The 17,079-nt window shown below is 31.6% G+C and overlaps 2 protein-coding genes across 2 annotated transcripts; both read right to left on the bottom strand.

Annotated features, from left to right (window-relative positions):
- Positions 1-1,215: 1,215 nt before the first annotated feature.
- On the bottom strand, positions 1,216-14,374 carry LOTGIDRAFT_228933 (hypothetical protein; the record flags this gene model as incomplete). The annotated part of the gene is made up of 20 exons (XM_009061787.1): positions 1,216-2,322; positions 2,661-2,827; positions 3,244-3,480; positions 3,844-3,972; positions 4,195-4,266; positions 4,469-4,647; positions 5,129-5,256; positions 5,712-5,862; positions 6,207-6,435; positions 6,914-7,066; positions 7,488-7,667; positions 8,280-8,408; positions 8,925-9,195; positions 9,444-9,590; positions 9,818-9,972; positions 10,545-10,642; positions 12,883-12,985; positions 13,832-13,899; positions 13,960-14,035; positions 14,333-14,374. 20 exons carry the CDS (start codon positions 14,372-14,374, stop codon positions 2,223-2,225), a joined length of 2,814 nt encoding a protein of 937 aa, XP_009060035.1. The 3' UTR covers positions 1,216-2,222.
- LOTGIDRAFT_209898 (hypothetical protein) lies at positions 14,333-15,212 on the bottom strand (the record flags this gene model as incomplete). Its single annotated transcript, XM_009061786.1, has 2 exons — positions 15,144-15,212; positions 14,333-15,030 (listed from the first exon to the last, which is right to left on the bottom strand). A coding segment is annotated over exon 2 (231 nt), but the record flags the coding sequence as incomplete, so codon positions are not given.
- Positions 15,213-17,079: the final 1,867 nt, after the last annotated feature.

The following is a 17,079-nucleotide window of genomic DNA, read 5'->3' as shown; positions in this document are numbered from 1 at the left end:
AAAACACCTAAAATGTAGATACAAGGTTTTCGACGATATAAATCTATGCGGAGTGTTTCTATTAATTTTGACAATATTTACAAATTACTCACACCGCTTTTGCCCTTTCAATTTCATAGAGGAAAACTCAATTCTGAGCTCATTGTGGTTGCCGCCATTAAGAATAATAACCAGTTGAAAAAATAATTCATTTTTGAGTGAATAGCCTATGTATTTCATATAGAAAATATATTTTTGCTGAGAAGTAGGCTGCACTAGAAAATACTCACAGTACCGGTACCGGAAGCGGTACCGCAAATTCAAGTTCTGCGCAAACATTCATTTACATTTCCATATAAGATCCAGAAACACCCTTGACGAAGTTTAGCCCTACCTGCCGATATGAAATATTATGCCACTGTCACCATTTACTTTCCATAATGAAAGCTAACCTAGCAACGTCAAAATTCCAGAATTCTACTAGTGCATCACGTTGATACCACGAGGTCACTCTCCGACGCCATTTTATGGAGAGACTAATTTCCGAAAACTACCCAAAGTGACAATCCAGAACTGAAAATGGCAATGATTTTTTCACCAAAAATTAGAAAACACTATGATAACACAATAAGTCTATGCAGCAGACTCATCGTCGGCTCCCTAAAAAACTCAGGAAATATGACTTATGAATACTGTATATGGATGATATTAAGACCCACAGTAGAAATTAAAGGGATTGATGCGCCATTTTGCCATTTTTGAGGAGTTGATTTGAGTCTTGATGTTAATAGTCTTCAGAAGTAATACAAAAATATACGACAATCGCATAATTCCTTCAAAAGAAGAAATTTATTTTCCTATTACTATAGATGTTTTTTCTATGGCAGCATCTCAAAGAACTCCAATTGGACCTTACTCATGAAAGACTACTTCAAACAGGCATTTCGAAGGCTAAAATTTTGACAGTGAGCTTTGATCACTATTATTGATTGGCTTATCTAAAAAAAACTCCCCAGTTCTGAGACTTAGGTACCAGCTTAGATATTACAGAATTTTCCTAACCTACAAGCCCTATTTCCCAATTTATACAAAATAAACTGCACCAGTCTGAATCAGACAGATATCTTTAACTCAGACTGTAAACACTTCTTAACGAAAAAGGTAACAATGGGAGTCTACATGAGTCGTATGTTGATACAAAATGTCTAAATTCTTGAGATAATAAGAAGCCATTTTAAAATCTGTTTTTATTTAATCAAAACAATTAAGGTTCAATACTACATAGCATGAAAAAGGACCACATCATATTTTGGATTATTTTTATCACATTGAACATGCTAATAACTATTATAGTTTCTTTCCTAATTATATTTCTCAAAATGCACAAAAACTAGCAAGTAAGTATATTTTTGTACTAAAATTCAAAATCACTACTAGACACTTTTAGGAACTGTATTCAGACATTAAGCGCAAGTATACTCAAATAAACTTAGTGCCATCCATGCATTAGTTGCAGAAAAAAAAATACACTTGAAAAAGTTAAAAGCAGATCTTTATTTATTGATTTTAAAAAGTTGTCCTCCACCAATTCTACTAAAATAAAAATAATTCATTGTTTGAGATGCTTCTACAAAAATATTTATCAATTTTTTTTCCTATTTCTTTTCTCTTTGTAGGTTTGACTCAAACGCAATCAGATACAAAAATAGAGGATCAACATCAATCATAAAATAGAATACTTAAGACCACTTCATTTTTCATTCCCTAAAAACCTTAATCTATTTGTCATGAGTAAACGAAAATGTCAAAAGCAACAAATAGAAGTCAATATCACCAACCACAAAAGATTTTAATACTCATGCAGTGAAAACATGCATAGCTTTATACATATCATATGTCTATCTATTTTTCCAACAGTCAAAATACATAAGTTTCTCTCCTTGTAAAGATCATTATTTTTAAACTTTGTTACCAGTTATTAATTCTAAATATACAAATTTTATAGTAACAATATCAGTTCATAGTAAACAGGAGCTTCACTATATTGAGTACTGCTGTGGGTTATAGACGCAGGGCATGCTCACCCTTCAAAAACATTCAAGCCACTCTCTCTTATGAGAGTCCATAATGAATAAAGTTATTAAAATAAACAAATTTGAATATTTCACAGATTTAAACAAAGATTACAATTTCATTGAGGTATTAGGTAAAACAATCTATCAAGCTTATAAAAACTGTTATTTCTACAGCATCATAGCCATTTTATACAAACTGGCCAGTTCTTGTTTATGTCTCTGTTTGGAACCAGCAGCTGTGGAAGCACTCACTGCTCTACCAGCATATCTACAATGTATATTATAAACAGTTACATGACATCTCCTTCAATAAATCTTTTGTCTTATTTAGGAAGTACGAATGAATATTCAGATAAATACAATTATCTATATCATTCAAATACAACATCAGAATGAACAGTCAGTTATGAAAATAATTGGGCTGAATTCCTGAGTAGAAGTGAATTTAAAATCAAGACTGTATCTGTCTTTATAAATTAAGCTACCACATTGAACCACTCTTGAATGTAGTCAGATGCCTTTTATCTAGATAGTACATCTACAAAGGTGGCATAAAACTCAATTCATTTCATTTCATTTTTACAAAGGTGGCATACAAATACTTACGAAATGTCTTCTTCGATTTTATCAATTTTCCTTAAAACAGTTCTCATCCTTGGTCTCACATATTGCCAGGCTCCCATATTTTTATGCTCTTCTTGTGTCCAGCACAACTGAGCATTTGGATATTTCAATATCTCTTCTTTAACCAAATCATATGGAAAGGGTGATATCTATGGGATACATGTATATAATACAAGTATGAAGTAAAAAATATTTTTCAAGTAAGTAGTTAAATATGCAATTCTTAGACATCAAAATGTTCACAACAAAATAATCAGAAGTGAAATAATAAGGGAATCAATCATGTATGAAAGCCACTTATGTACTACCTCAACAAAAATCGTGCACATGCACATGCACAGTCTTTAGATCTTTAGAGAGGTTTTATCAAAATAAAAAGAATACATTGTATCTAAAAACAAACCACAGTTTAGGACTAAAAGTTTCATGTTTGAAATTGGCCTGGGCAGTGTTCATAGTTTTCTGCTTTGTGCATATTGAGTTTGCGCATGCTCAGTTCAGAAGCTCTTGTTGCATATCATTTAATTATATTATATACTCAGAAAAATATACAACGAAAACCTACCTGCTCAATTCTACAAATTGCAATACTTTCATCTAGGCTTCTTGACTTTCTCTGGCTGAGAAGTTCATAATATATTTTACCAGAACAAAATATCAACTTCTTTACTTGATCAGGATTCTCTGCTGCTACACCAGTTTCTGGTATAGCTCGTTGTAGGTAGGAATCACCAATGAAATCATCGAATGGTGATCTTGCATCTGGTGATCTTAACAGACTTTTAGGTGACATAATAATCAACTGGAAATAACAATAATACATAATTACACATTAGAATATTAGCAATAAACAATGCTGCTTGCTGTCAGATGCATCTCAAGAAGTGTATGATTTTAGCAACTCAGAATAATATCTGTTTATCAAAATTCCCTATGCACTTTATTCACCTCTCTTTTGTAGGTCGTTGAGACTTGGTACCAGACTATGGTACAGACAGTAGTGGGCCACACAAAATAGAAAGAAACTCCAATTCTGCATCACTATTAGTTTATGCTGCAGAGGAAAGTGGCTCTAATTTGGAAAACACCTGGTAGTTCATATTAGAATATGGACTCTGCTTTTGGTACCCCAGTGTACACCTGTATTATATCAAGAAATACTTACAGGTTTTCTAAATGGTAATAAGATTTGACGTCTTAAAGCATGAAAGAGATTGGCTGGTGTTGTAAAATTACACACAAACCAGTTTATTTGATGTAACTGTTCTATCAAAAAGTGATCATTGTCTTCAGTCTGAAAAATAATTCATAATAGTTATAATTGTTTAAACTCAAAATCCATTGTACAAATATTAAGGGGACAGGTTCACAATCCATTTGACTAAACTAAAGATGGAATTTGATATCAAGCAATGAACAATTCAGTTTTTTTTTTATAACGGATGAATTCTGGGATAGCGTTAATCAAGAAGGATCTCATATTCCTTTAATTTGGGTAAACACATAAGACACTTACTGGGAATACATCTTCATCATCACTACAGGACTGTAAATATCTTTCCAATCTGGCACTGGAATGCTCAGGTCCCTATATAATCAAAATAAATAAAGACCAAGATTTTTTTATGTTTTGATAAGATAGCGACTCTACAATAGTGTTTCCCCCACAATTTAGATGAAAATTTTCTAAATTTACAACAACAAAGTCAAAGAAAATGTTATGTTTATTCCATTACGGTACACAAAGTTCTTAAAGTTCAATATTACAATAAGTATTATTATAACCTTACCATGCCTTCATAGCCATGTGGTAGCAACATAACAATACCATTTTGACGAACCCATTTATTCTGTCCACTAGATATAAACTGATCTATCATACATTGAGCAGTATTAGCAAAATCTCCGAACTGAGCTTCCCATAATACTAAACCATTGGGATCGTTCATGGAAAATCCAAGCTCAAAACCTGCAAAAATACCAGTTGAGATTCAAAAATAGAAAGTTATCTTGGCAAGTTATGAAATGCTGATTTGTAGGCTAGCAATCAAGTAGGTATTTTTTTTATTACACTATGTTTCAATCACATAAGCTTATCCATATAAAAAGATACAGCACCATGCAGTGTGCAATGAAGGAAAAATTGCCTGCAGCAGCCTACACAGGGACTCGGTTCATGGTTCCATTCGAACAACTAGACACTTTTCCATGTCAGCCCCTAAGACCTGAATTACTGACAAGATGAAAAATCTGAAGGTTTTATCTTGACCTATGCCAAGATTGAACTCAGCACCCTCAGGTTAGTGAGCAAGCGTCTAACTCACTGAGCTACCCCAAAACCCATAAGGGTTTAAGGATTCAATCAATATAATTTATGACTATGTTCATGATTAAATTAATAACCTGGATTAATATTTCTATTATAGATATTAAAGAGAATAAATTCTTACCTAAAATACCAAACTCAGACAAAGAACTGTTACACACAGTGTATTTAGCTTGATCTTTAGATAAAGTAGTCAATGGTACTCGGAACTTTTTATCAATGAATTGATCATGTAAAACATGGTGACGATGACTGAAATGTTAAAATATTACATTGACTTGTTACAAAATCATTTTCAAAAATCTTAACATCACATTCTATTTAGTATTTTTAAAAAACTAATTCTTCAAATTTGATCAAATGACTTTTTGAAAAAAAGAGTTTAGTCCCCCATTAATAATTTTCACCTGAATGAAATATCAGATTAAATTATTTTCATGATGAATAAGTAAATCTACATATGCAAATCCATTATTCTTTTTGAGAAACACAGATCAACTGCCGAGCACCATGTTAAAAGAAAGTACCATGCAGCATCATGCAGTATACAATGAGGGAAAATCTGTCAAGACAGTGGCATTTTCCTACTATTTCTATCTGTATAACTCCCCAGCCATATTTTATGTGACAAGTTCACTCAAAGGTAACAAGGGGGTTTAATTCATTTAGCAGATTCCCTGTTCTGGTCTCAGATTTGTAACATTTACCTGAATGTTCCTCTTTCAACATCCTGACCACTTAGTCTAACATGAATACCTTCCATCAAGAGTGAACCAAACGCTAGGAATTCACCTCCAGCCCAATCTACCATTCTCTTATCAGCTAGTTCTTGACGAGCTGCTAATATTCTCTTGACACCTACAATAGTATAAAACACAGTTCTTACGAATTCTTGTATCCTCTATTATATTCACAAGCTGCTTAAATTTTATTTTTTAGTTATATCAAGGGTTGAAACTCTTTCAATACTTGTTAAATCATTCCTCACGTCCTCAATTCAAATCTGGCAAGAATTGTGCCTTTTGGAGTGTATACAAGCTGAAAATTGAACATGTTTTGAAGAACAAGAGAAGTAACTTTTCTGATTTTCAATAGGTTTGTCTTTGGGTGATAATAAATAATTAACAACATGGGTGACGCCATTATACGTTCTAAATTTCATGTGGGCATATAAAAATGGACGCTCAAAATGCATTACAAACCTGTGTGTATACGAATATCAGATGGTGGTGTACTACAATGGGTTAAAATATGTTTTAATTTATCATCTGTTATACCAGTACTAGGATAGTGTAAGACATCTTTATCTCCTTTCTTCTCAAAAAACTCATCCCATGGGGAGTCTATCCAATCTTTAGGACTAGTGGCTATTTCAGCCTTCGATAATTTATGACTTTCTTCTAGAACTCTCTCATAAGAATCTAAGGCTTTCTATCAAATAAAATATATTCCATGTTATAGTTGATAATTCTAAGTTTTCTTTTCAGATACATCTCCATTACATTATTCATGGAAGGGATATAATTGTTTAAATATTTGCTACATATGTCATTATCGGTTAAGACTACATGATATGTATAGTAATTGTGAGTGTTAATTCTGACTTCTGCTAAGCATTAAAGACTGCTGAAATTCAGTTTGCAAAGAAAATAGAAAGAATGTCCCCATAAGATCTAACTTGTTTATACTATAAATGTCCACACAAAGATTCAATTATACCTGCATATCTGAGATACAGCTTTGTGTGCCAAAGGCTGTGCACACTAAAGATCCCTTATCTATTTGCAGTTTGATGCCCTTGTTCCTATATTTCTATTTAATTTCTATATTGCTCTAGATATGACATATTGAACATTATAGAAATATTTTGTCATTGTAATTAAAATATATAAGCTTATAAGTATCTTACCTCATATTCTTGTTGAGTAATAGTACCATCATTAATAAGTTTTTCAGCATATTTCGTTAAAACAGTAGGTGTTTTCTCTATTCTGTTGTACATAATAGGCTGTGTAAATTTAGGATTATCATTTTCATTGTGACCATTTCTTCTATAACAAACCTACAAAATATTTCCTTGGCATATAAATTATAAGTTGGTTAGACACAATGAATCACACAATGAAACTACTTTGAGGGGATTGTAAAGAGATTTTCTAACAAATTTTTAAGTGTATGGGGGCACTGATAGCATCAATTTGCACTGTTCCAATTTTCAAATCTGTGGATCCTGCAATTCCTCTAAAACTGATGGCCTATCATGTGACAAAACATATTTTGCGACTAGACTTCATCAAACACTTCGTTTTAGTGGAATTGTAGGAAACAAAGATGTCTGATCGAAAATTGGAATGGTGCAAATTGATGCTATTAATGTGCCTGATACACATAAATTAAACCTCTTTATAAAAACTTTATGTACATGTTTTGCATAACTAAGTCAATCAATTATGATGAAAAAGATAAAAGTTCTTTTGTCTTACCAAATCAATAACAATGTCTGTTTTAAATTTCTTTCTCCATTTAGACGCTACCATACATGCATAAACAACACACTCAGGATCATCAGCATTGACATGGATAATAGGGCAGTTGACAACTTTAGCTACATCAGTACAATAAGGTGAAGATCTAGACACTCTGGGATCTGTTGTAAATCCAATCTGAAAATAATAAGTTACTAATTAGTAAGAGGCAATGACCAACATTAATCTTGGTATACAAATAATGGGAATCAGATCCTGGAATCATAGTTTAAGAAGCTACAAATATATGGCTTTATAAGGAGACGACAACAAACCCATCTAGGATAGTTTAGTCATCACATTTTCAGTCTCAAAATGGCCATTACAATGGCCATCTTCCCACAGTCAGTGTCCTTGAAAATCTTGATTATTGCGTTCAATTTCTTTTTGCCATTATTCAGACTAAATTTGTCCAAAATTTTACATCTGTAAAAATCACATGGAAAAAAAGAATATGATTGGTCAAGTCGTTACTAATCTACATGTTAGAAGTGACCTTGAAAAACTTAATTAAGATGGATATACTGATGAAGATGAGTAATCTGATTGGATAATAAGATTTAATCTAAAATTTCAATCAGATGACTGGAACACTAAAATCATCTTAAGTTGAGTTTTCAAGAATAAGGCCTCAGAAAGTCAGAATAATGGCTTACTGAAATGTATGAAACATATTATACCAGCCTATTGGGTTCAGAGGGTCAAATCAAGAATTAGAAAAACAAGACAGAAATTAAAATGAGGACCCACCTGGTTATTGACTACAAGATTTATTGTACCATGAATTGTATAAGCTGGTAATTCACTCATATGCATATCTTCATATACAACGCCTTGTCCCGAAAATGCAGCATCACCATGTAGTAAAATACACATAGCCTATTGATTAAAATACATTGATTTCAGATATTTTGTTTCAAAATTTTTAAATGGATTCATTATTTTAAAAATTCTGTATCTTAATCAAAAATTCTTTATTTTAAAAATGCTTAGCTTCATCTCTTGGTCAAATCATGCTTATTGTTTGATTAATCATTTTCCTCCAAAATCGACTATCATGACTCGTTTGCGTCATAAAAATTCTAATTTTAAATGAAATTAATAAAATGCAGATCATGAATTTTCCTTTCCATAGTTTCATCCATGATCTGATGAATGTAATGCATCATCATTTTTAAGTTACTAATAATATCAACCAATCAAATGCTTTATGCAACAATAATTGGATTATTTGATTAACACTGACTTGTATTTTAAGCCCACTATTATTTGTTTACATGACAACCAAATCTGAGTAAAAACCTTTAACTGAACTCAATTTAACAAACAATTAAACCAGATCATGAATGGCAAGTATAGTAAGTTTGACTTTATTCCAGTAACTAACTTACTTACTGTATTGCCTTCTCTATCACCACGCTTCTGTTGTTCAGACCTCACTTTTCCCATAACAACAGAATTCACAGCTTCTAAATGAGATGGGTTAGCTACTACTGCTAACTTGATGGTCTTATTGTTAACTCGATTAACACGTTCATGACACATACCAAGATGATACTTGACATCCCCAGACCCCTCATCAGCAGCTTCTATATCAGGATCAAACTGACAAAGAATCTTTTCCAGTGGTTTACGACAAACATTGGCTAGTACATTTAATCTGCCTCTATTAAAATATAAAAGCATTTCATTTATATAAGATGTTGCTTCAAAAGGCACATTTAACTCATTCGTTTGACTTGCATATATATGAATCGTAGAAAGGCATTTATTATTAATATATAGTCAAGAGTAGAAAGATTCAATTTACATCTTCACCATAATGCAAAATCAAAAAATGTTAGAATATAAACACTGAAATAAAGATGTAAACACAGTATTCATGATTATCTATTTGAATAAATATCAACCAACCTGTGAGGCATTCCAATAGCAAAATAATCCACACCATCATCACTACAACAATCTATTATAGTTTTCATAGCTGGTATCAAAACCTCACAACCTTCTAAACCAAATCTCTTCTCCGATGGCCATTTCTTGGCCAAAAATTTTTCAAATCTAATAACATACAACAATTTGTAAATTTTCTCCTATAGAGGTTTCATATCTGTTTTCATTTTGACAAAAATATCATTTCGCTCATATACAAAGTGACTTAAGGCTTGTTATGGTTGCCATAAGTGAGTAGCCATTGTCGCCAATGGAAGCCAAGGTATGTGATCTGTTCTCGAAACACATTGAGAACATAAGCAACTTATGATACCTAGGGAAGAAAAGGTCCTTACTGAGTTGATCTAATCAAACGATCTAGTAAATATCTCTTTTCAGCTCCTGAAAACTTTATTTTATCAGGTTCTTCAAACTGTTGTTTTAACCAATCTACTTTTAGTGGATCATTGATAAACATATACTCTACTCCAATATGACCACAGTAGGCATCCTATAATCAAATAATTACTTAAACAAATATTGTTATATCAATAGATTAATTGATTTCTAAGTTAGATTTCACTAAATACTTATTTCAGGACTGGTGTTTTGCTATATACAGTATATTATATGTCAGAGTACGTGTATGTTTGTGAGTGCGTGTCTTTTCAACTACGGTAAAATCATAACACTAATGACTAATTTTCATATAATAATAAGCTTACCTATTGCTCTGTGACCTAGGCCAGAGCTTTCATTGAGACTTGTCTCAAAACACCCATATAATAAATTTACTTTTTAGATGTCACTTTTACTCAGGTGGTTCAAATGAATAATTGCCATAATTTTTCAAAAATTTCAGAAATATTATAAATATTAACATATAGCCTTTTCAGCATTACGAAGCTGATTTTGTAACAGAAATCTCTTGAAATGTGCGTGAAAAACAGTATACACAAATATTCATTCAACCATTTTAAATAATATCAGTTATTGCTTCATTATTGCAAAATATTCATTATGAGTAAAATTCTTGTAAAATTGTGGGAAGGGAATTTTTCAAAAATCCAGAAGACATCTTACCTGTAATCTTTTAATTATTTCCCGTAACGGTAATTTTTTTGCACCACCTCCAATATATGTACTAGAAGGTATTTGAAATTCTTTATCTAAATCTTTCTCTATATTAGAAATTACAATATGCAAAAATCATAAATTTTTACAATATTTGTTCAAGAAAATAAATTTGCGAACAATTGTTTAAGGCATAATGCCAAAAGTGTTATACATTGAATTTCTTAATGAATTCCTCATATCAATAGCTATTACATGGTTTGTAACCTTGGAACTTATACACAGCAGGGAAACTAGTGAAATCCTGCTTGGGATAGAGTCAATTTTGAAGTTACTTACTATGCATAGATGAGACTATATAAAATAATGTAAAGATATTGTCAAAACAATTAAATGTGGAAACAATATGTAAAATGTATGTACTAAATAAACATTATGAAATAAATGTGTAATTAGATGTTCAGCAAAATAAATTCTCTATTAATAATAATAAATTAACAGGAATTAACCAACTGAAAGAAATAAACCAAATTAGTTAAAAACTAGTTAAAATTGTTAAAACCCTCTGTCTTCAATGAATAAATAAGCTCCAGTCATAGTGGTAGGATCTTAGTTGATTAAAAGGACTCAAAAAAGAGTGTCTTCAGCCTTCGTATGTGTATTACTAAGTGCATCAACAGGCAAGAAAACAAAATTTGGGGTAAACACAAAAAAATATTGATTGTTTATTTCTGAATGACAATCTAACAAACTTAATTGTTAACATATGAATGACCAAAAACACAGACTAAAAAAATATTTTAATTTAATATTACACATACAAAAAAAATGTGACATTAGACAACCTAAGTTTAGTTTATAGAGAATTAGGGCCTGCTTATATGTGGCATTTGCTGGGCATCTCGGTCCTGCAGTCATTATTTTGTCAATAATTATATGGAAAGCTGGCCAGTCTGAAGTCTGTTGGCTATCAGACCCAATCTGGTATTTATATAAACATGTTTTACAGGCTAGTCTGGGATGGTAAACCATGGCGTATGCCTTCAGCATACTTTTATAAAAAAGACATGGTTTCCAGAAATCAAAGCAAATAAATTTCTCAAATCAAGGTCCTTTTTCCTTCATAAAAAGAGCCAATAAATTTCAACCTGGTCCGTTTCAACATGCTTATTTAACCAGGCCCTTAGACATTTAGATACAAGACATATTAAAGATATAGCTTCCTAAAATCAGAATATCTGATGCAACTCAATTTTGAAGAGTTTACTATTGAACTGTGATTTTCAAGTCAATTAAGAATTTCTAGATCATACCTACCTTTGTTTTTATTTTCAAGGATCAAATACTATAGATATTCAGTAAAGATCAAATGAAGCTATACCTTTCATAACACTATTGTTGTTGAATTAGACAAACACAATCACATTGAAAGCAAAAAATCATGAAGTAAACAAATCTAGATTGCTTTTAGAATATTCAGAACTTATTCAATTTATAAATGCAACATAGTTTGGTCAACTTTGGTATTCTGATATCATTAATTTCATTTTGTCAAAAAAAATAAATATCAAAATTTGTAAAATCATTTTTGAGGGTTTGTGTAGAAAAATAAAAGAGTTATTGCTACAACCAAAAGTTATTGAAACTAGTCTAGATAATGTGTCTTACCAAATCCATAAGTTTCTAAAGAGAGCTCTGGCAGAGATAAACCTAAATCAGCTCTGCTGATTCCCAGTGGATCCACATCTGCTACAAAGTGGCCACGTAGCTAGTTTGAAATGAAAAGACCAAAGAGAAATTAAGCGGATGTGATATCTCTCAACTGAAACAACTGAAAAACCTGTGCAAAAAGTGAAAAGCAAAGGTAAAGAATGGAGAGTTTTCAGATGACATATACCAAATACAATTCCAAAATGTCTAAAAAAAAAATATAAATTTATTCGATTAAAATAGCAAAGGGTTAGTTTCATGGTTAGTTGAATTCTAAAAGAAGAAAGTGTGTCAAAGTTGAAAAACTGAAAAAAAAAGAACCCCTGTAAGATGGGGAATCTGAAAATAAATAAATATCAAATGCCTCTGAGTGTCTTTCATGTACTATTTTTGCTAAAGTAGTATCGGTATCCTACATTTTATCAAATACAAATGCTGAATATTTCTAAGTCAAGGTTCAACTCTTTTAGGTGAATTTGAATGCACTAAAACCATATGACAAAAATTGTTCTTACTGTCTTTATGATTAAATGTTATCATTGGATTATTTTCAAATTAAAATAATGGAAACCAAAGAATCTGAATTTAGCAAAGATAAACATGTAGAGACACCCAGAAATTGCATAATTGTACCTACCCAGGTTGTAAGTGGACATTTTTAATTCCTTGGGGTATTCAGAGTCTAAATCAGCATCCAAAATACCAAGGGGATCAAGTTTAGCAATACTGTGTCCCCGGATCTAAACATAAATTGAAGTGTATCACCAGTAAGTTTAAAGACAACATTTGTGACAAAGTAACAGAAGATTGATGGAATGCTGAACTCTGCTTGAGGTATTCAGATTTAACTATGGATCAATCAATGTTTTCAAATAGATATTTCTGTTTGTCAGAAACAAGTACTACACTACTAGTAGATTTCTAAAGAAGTCTTAATACAGATTGTCTTTTACTGAGAAGTGTTTTCTTATTCTATGCTGACACAATAAAAGTTTTCTCTGTCCAATCAAATATTTCTTCATTCTTGACATAAGCTTACATAAGCATACATTTGTGGCATCATGACCCATCATCACTTTAGAACTCAGTGGTAGTTTATTTCATTATTCCCTTAGCCTTTAAACTTATAGGAAAATGCTACAAATAAAAATATGACCCCAAATTCTTTGAGAAAAATTCTCAATACAACACTGCAGCAATTCTTCACCTAAATTTTTTCATAATTTGAAAAGAAAAATACAAACTTACAACAAGATACATTTAAGAGTAAGAGCAGGGTGAAAAATCATAAATTTATATACATGTCACTATTCTCTTAACATTTCAAACCTCTATGCACTTTTAAACATTTTACTAAGTTAATAGATCAAAGACAGAAACTTGAAAGAATTGGTTCAACTCAAATACATGGAAGTTTCAATACAAGATTTTTTAAATCAAGCCTTAGCTAAAGACTAGCTTAATCCAGAAGACTTTAATCAGTTGCCATTTAATTGTTAACTTACTGTCAGAAAAGAGTTAAGAATAAAAGTTAAACCATTATAATACACATGTAATCGAGATAAAAAATAGAAAACAAACGGTACCTGATAAGCTCTTATAAGGGACTGAACATTTAAAGTATCCTTAATGATACTATCAACATACTCTGGATCTGGCTGAGTGGTTACACCATGTACTGGATAGTAAGCTGGAAAAGGTAACTTGTCAATACCTAATGTAGGTGGTCTATTGTAAACCTGGCCAGGTTTTGCTCCATTCTCTACACCTTGGAAGCATATATCCCATGACTGAAATAAGATTAAAATAAGTAAAGTATTGCAAACACCATTTCAAATTATTTTCCCAAATTGTTTGATTTTTTGTGCTTTCATAAAGTATTATCCAAACACAAAACTTGTTGAATTTATGCATGACATGTCATGTACAGTAATATTTGCCAGTAATACAATATGATCATCATTTTACAACAACAGTTAAATACTTAAAGCCTGTGTAAGATCTGAATGTCCTATCATGATATATAATTTATGTGTCATATAGAATTCTACTATCAGATTTAAATAAAACTCATAAAGAAAACCTACCTTGTGAACACTAGTAGGATCTTTCTGCCATTGTGAATACATTTCTTCAACATAGATTGAAGAGGTACCACTTAGGAAAGGTTCAGCAGCTGCTAGAGATGCATTTAAATGCTTGGTGCTTGGTACATTTTTGCCAACTTGCTCAGAATAACCTCTCACTACGGTATTAATAAGGCTCCTTCTAACAACTGACCTAGTAAGAGCCATGGCAGATAATAAATGATACACCATTTTCTAGTCTTTAATATGTGGAAATGTCTTTTATTGTGGCACAAGGAATGGGTATTCATTAAGAATACCAAATAACTGGTACAGCAACTGCTAGCCTAGCCTAGCCTATACACAAACTGTAGTGCCTGAGCTTTTTAAGTCCAAGATGTTCTAATCCATTCACCTGGGATGGTATAACAGCTGGCTGCAATTACACTGGACTGGTCACCTTATTACTAAATTCTTCAGTTCAAAGAAAAGTTTTCACTCTCAGTCTTGGTTACCAAGGTGACCTATAAGTTATCTGTTTAATAATCAACCAAATATACTATGACGTGGACAGCCTGTATCGGGCAGATCTATCCTGTCGGTGTTTTAATGATGAATTACGTAAATTTTTGACATTGACAGTCAATGTCAGGTTGACTGATTTTTCATTGAATCGATGCCGAAGGAAGAGTTGAACGAAAAGTCAAAAGTAGGGGAACCTGGAAAGAAACAAACAGATGAGATTTCATTATCTTTCGTCACAAATCTATTATAGAATAGATCTACTCCATCCATAAGCCTATATAAAAATATGTAAACAAAACTTACATACCGGATTATCGAAAGTCACACCAATACTATTGCTATGATCGAGGGCTTCACCGGAAATAGTTCATATTTGACTCAACAACGACGACTACCATCTACATTATCATATTATCCAGACGTCACAATATGATAACTTCACAATATACACAACGTAACCTAGTCCGAAAAGGCTTCTTTTTTTTTTACCTCTAAAAGTTATTGTTGGACAAATCGGCAAACGAATGTAGGGAAAAGTAATCCAAGTACAATGTATTTCCATTACAACATTATCTAGTGAGAATATTCTGACAACAGAAAACTACTATTGTGTTAAGTCCAAATATTAGATACCGGTATTAGTCGTAGTACTAGTGATCAGATAGAAGCGTATGGGACAATTTGGGGGGTAGACTGGTTTGCTCGAAATTTTCCTTAAAATTTTACCCGTATTTTTCTTTGTTTTGGTCCCGCTGCCCGAAAAGATAATATTTGGTGGCCAACTAAATTAATCTTAAGAATTAAACTACTGAACTGTCAACCATTAAGCTGCTCTTCCACCTCGGTGGTCAGTTGAAAATAAATGACCATAGTTTCTAATGGTCAACAGTGACTGAGACAGCAGCTTACAGTAAGCTTGACCTACATGTTGAAAATCATACATACACTAGTTCTTAGACATCTCAAATTTAACCTTAGAATTAGAACTTATTTGTTTCTTTCGTATTTGTTATCAAGAAATTGGTCCTACAAGACAGAACTGAGGCTGACGAAACTTTGCTTCCCCTCTCCAACCCCCCCCCACCCCCCTCATTTCCTCTTCAGAACCTATATTGTGTAATTGTAATGATGAAACTACAAGCTCTGGTATAGGTAAAACAGACTTTATTATAACATATAATGCCAACAACATAAAACATAATATATTAACACTGACATTTCAAAAACTTAACATTGAATTTATTATTTAAAGTTAGGCTCATGACTATCTGAAACACATCAAGCATGAAGCCATAAATACCTTTCTTACAGCTTATGTCATTACATCTTTAAGCTTGAAAATCATCACTCCTATATTGCACCAACACTGCACATGTGACTGTTCTAAATATATTTTCCGTTCAGTTTTAGAAATGGTTTACTTAGTATTGATAGCAATCAATGGTTTAGTAAAGGCCAGGAAGGTTTAAATATGTCAATCTTGATTTCTACTGATTTATAGAAAGTAGTAGTATCCATGTTGACTAAGTTGGCTGATGAACAATTCTACAAAAAATACTTAATGTATAAAATTAAAGAATTTAACTAATTTATTATGATATAAAAACTAAACCATGAATAAAACACTACAATGAGAGTAAATGTGTATGCTTTTGCATTGATGTGGTTTTGATTATTATTACATTTGAATAGTGCTGTTAATATAAACAAAAAACTCTGTATTGTCCAAGCCACATAAAATACAAAAAACACAGAAAACTACTGTACGGATTTAAGTTAAATAAACGCCTAATTGTAGAGAAAAATACTTATTCTACAGGTTTCAACTAATAATATCTACAAAGCCAAAGCTTTTGAATAACCCTGATAAAACAATTCAATTTGATCAAGTCGATAATATTTTAGAAATGTGTTCAGAAATAACTTTTGATGTTTTTGATAATGAAAATTTTGCATACTGCCCCTTTAATAATGCAGATAGTAAGATATATTTATTTAAACACCCAATAGAACACAGAGTAAAGTATCACCAGTATTCATGCGATGGATATAGATAAGCAAAGAAATTCTTGTTCTATCCTATATATTATAAATACAGCCAAATTGATATTTTCTTAATGTTTGACAATATCTTAATAAAATAATATTAAATAAAATATTTAATCCTAAATAAATGACCCTCATATCAATAATTTAAAATTAAAAGAAATTTAAAAGAAAATTAAAAGTGTAAAAAAGTTGCT

This window comes from Lottia gigantea (genome assembly GCF_000327385.1).
Source record: "Lottia gigantea unplaced genomic scaffold LOTGIsca_5, whole genome shotgun sequence".
NCBI classification, from domain to species: domain Eukaryota; kingdom Metazoa; phylum Mollusca; class Gastropoda; family Lottiidae; genus Lottia; species Lottia gigantea.
The sequence above is the reverse complement of the archived record's forward strand: the minus strand, read 5'-3'. Positions and strand labels throughout refer to the sequence as shown.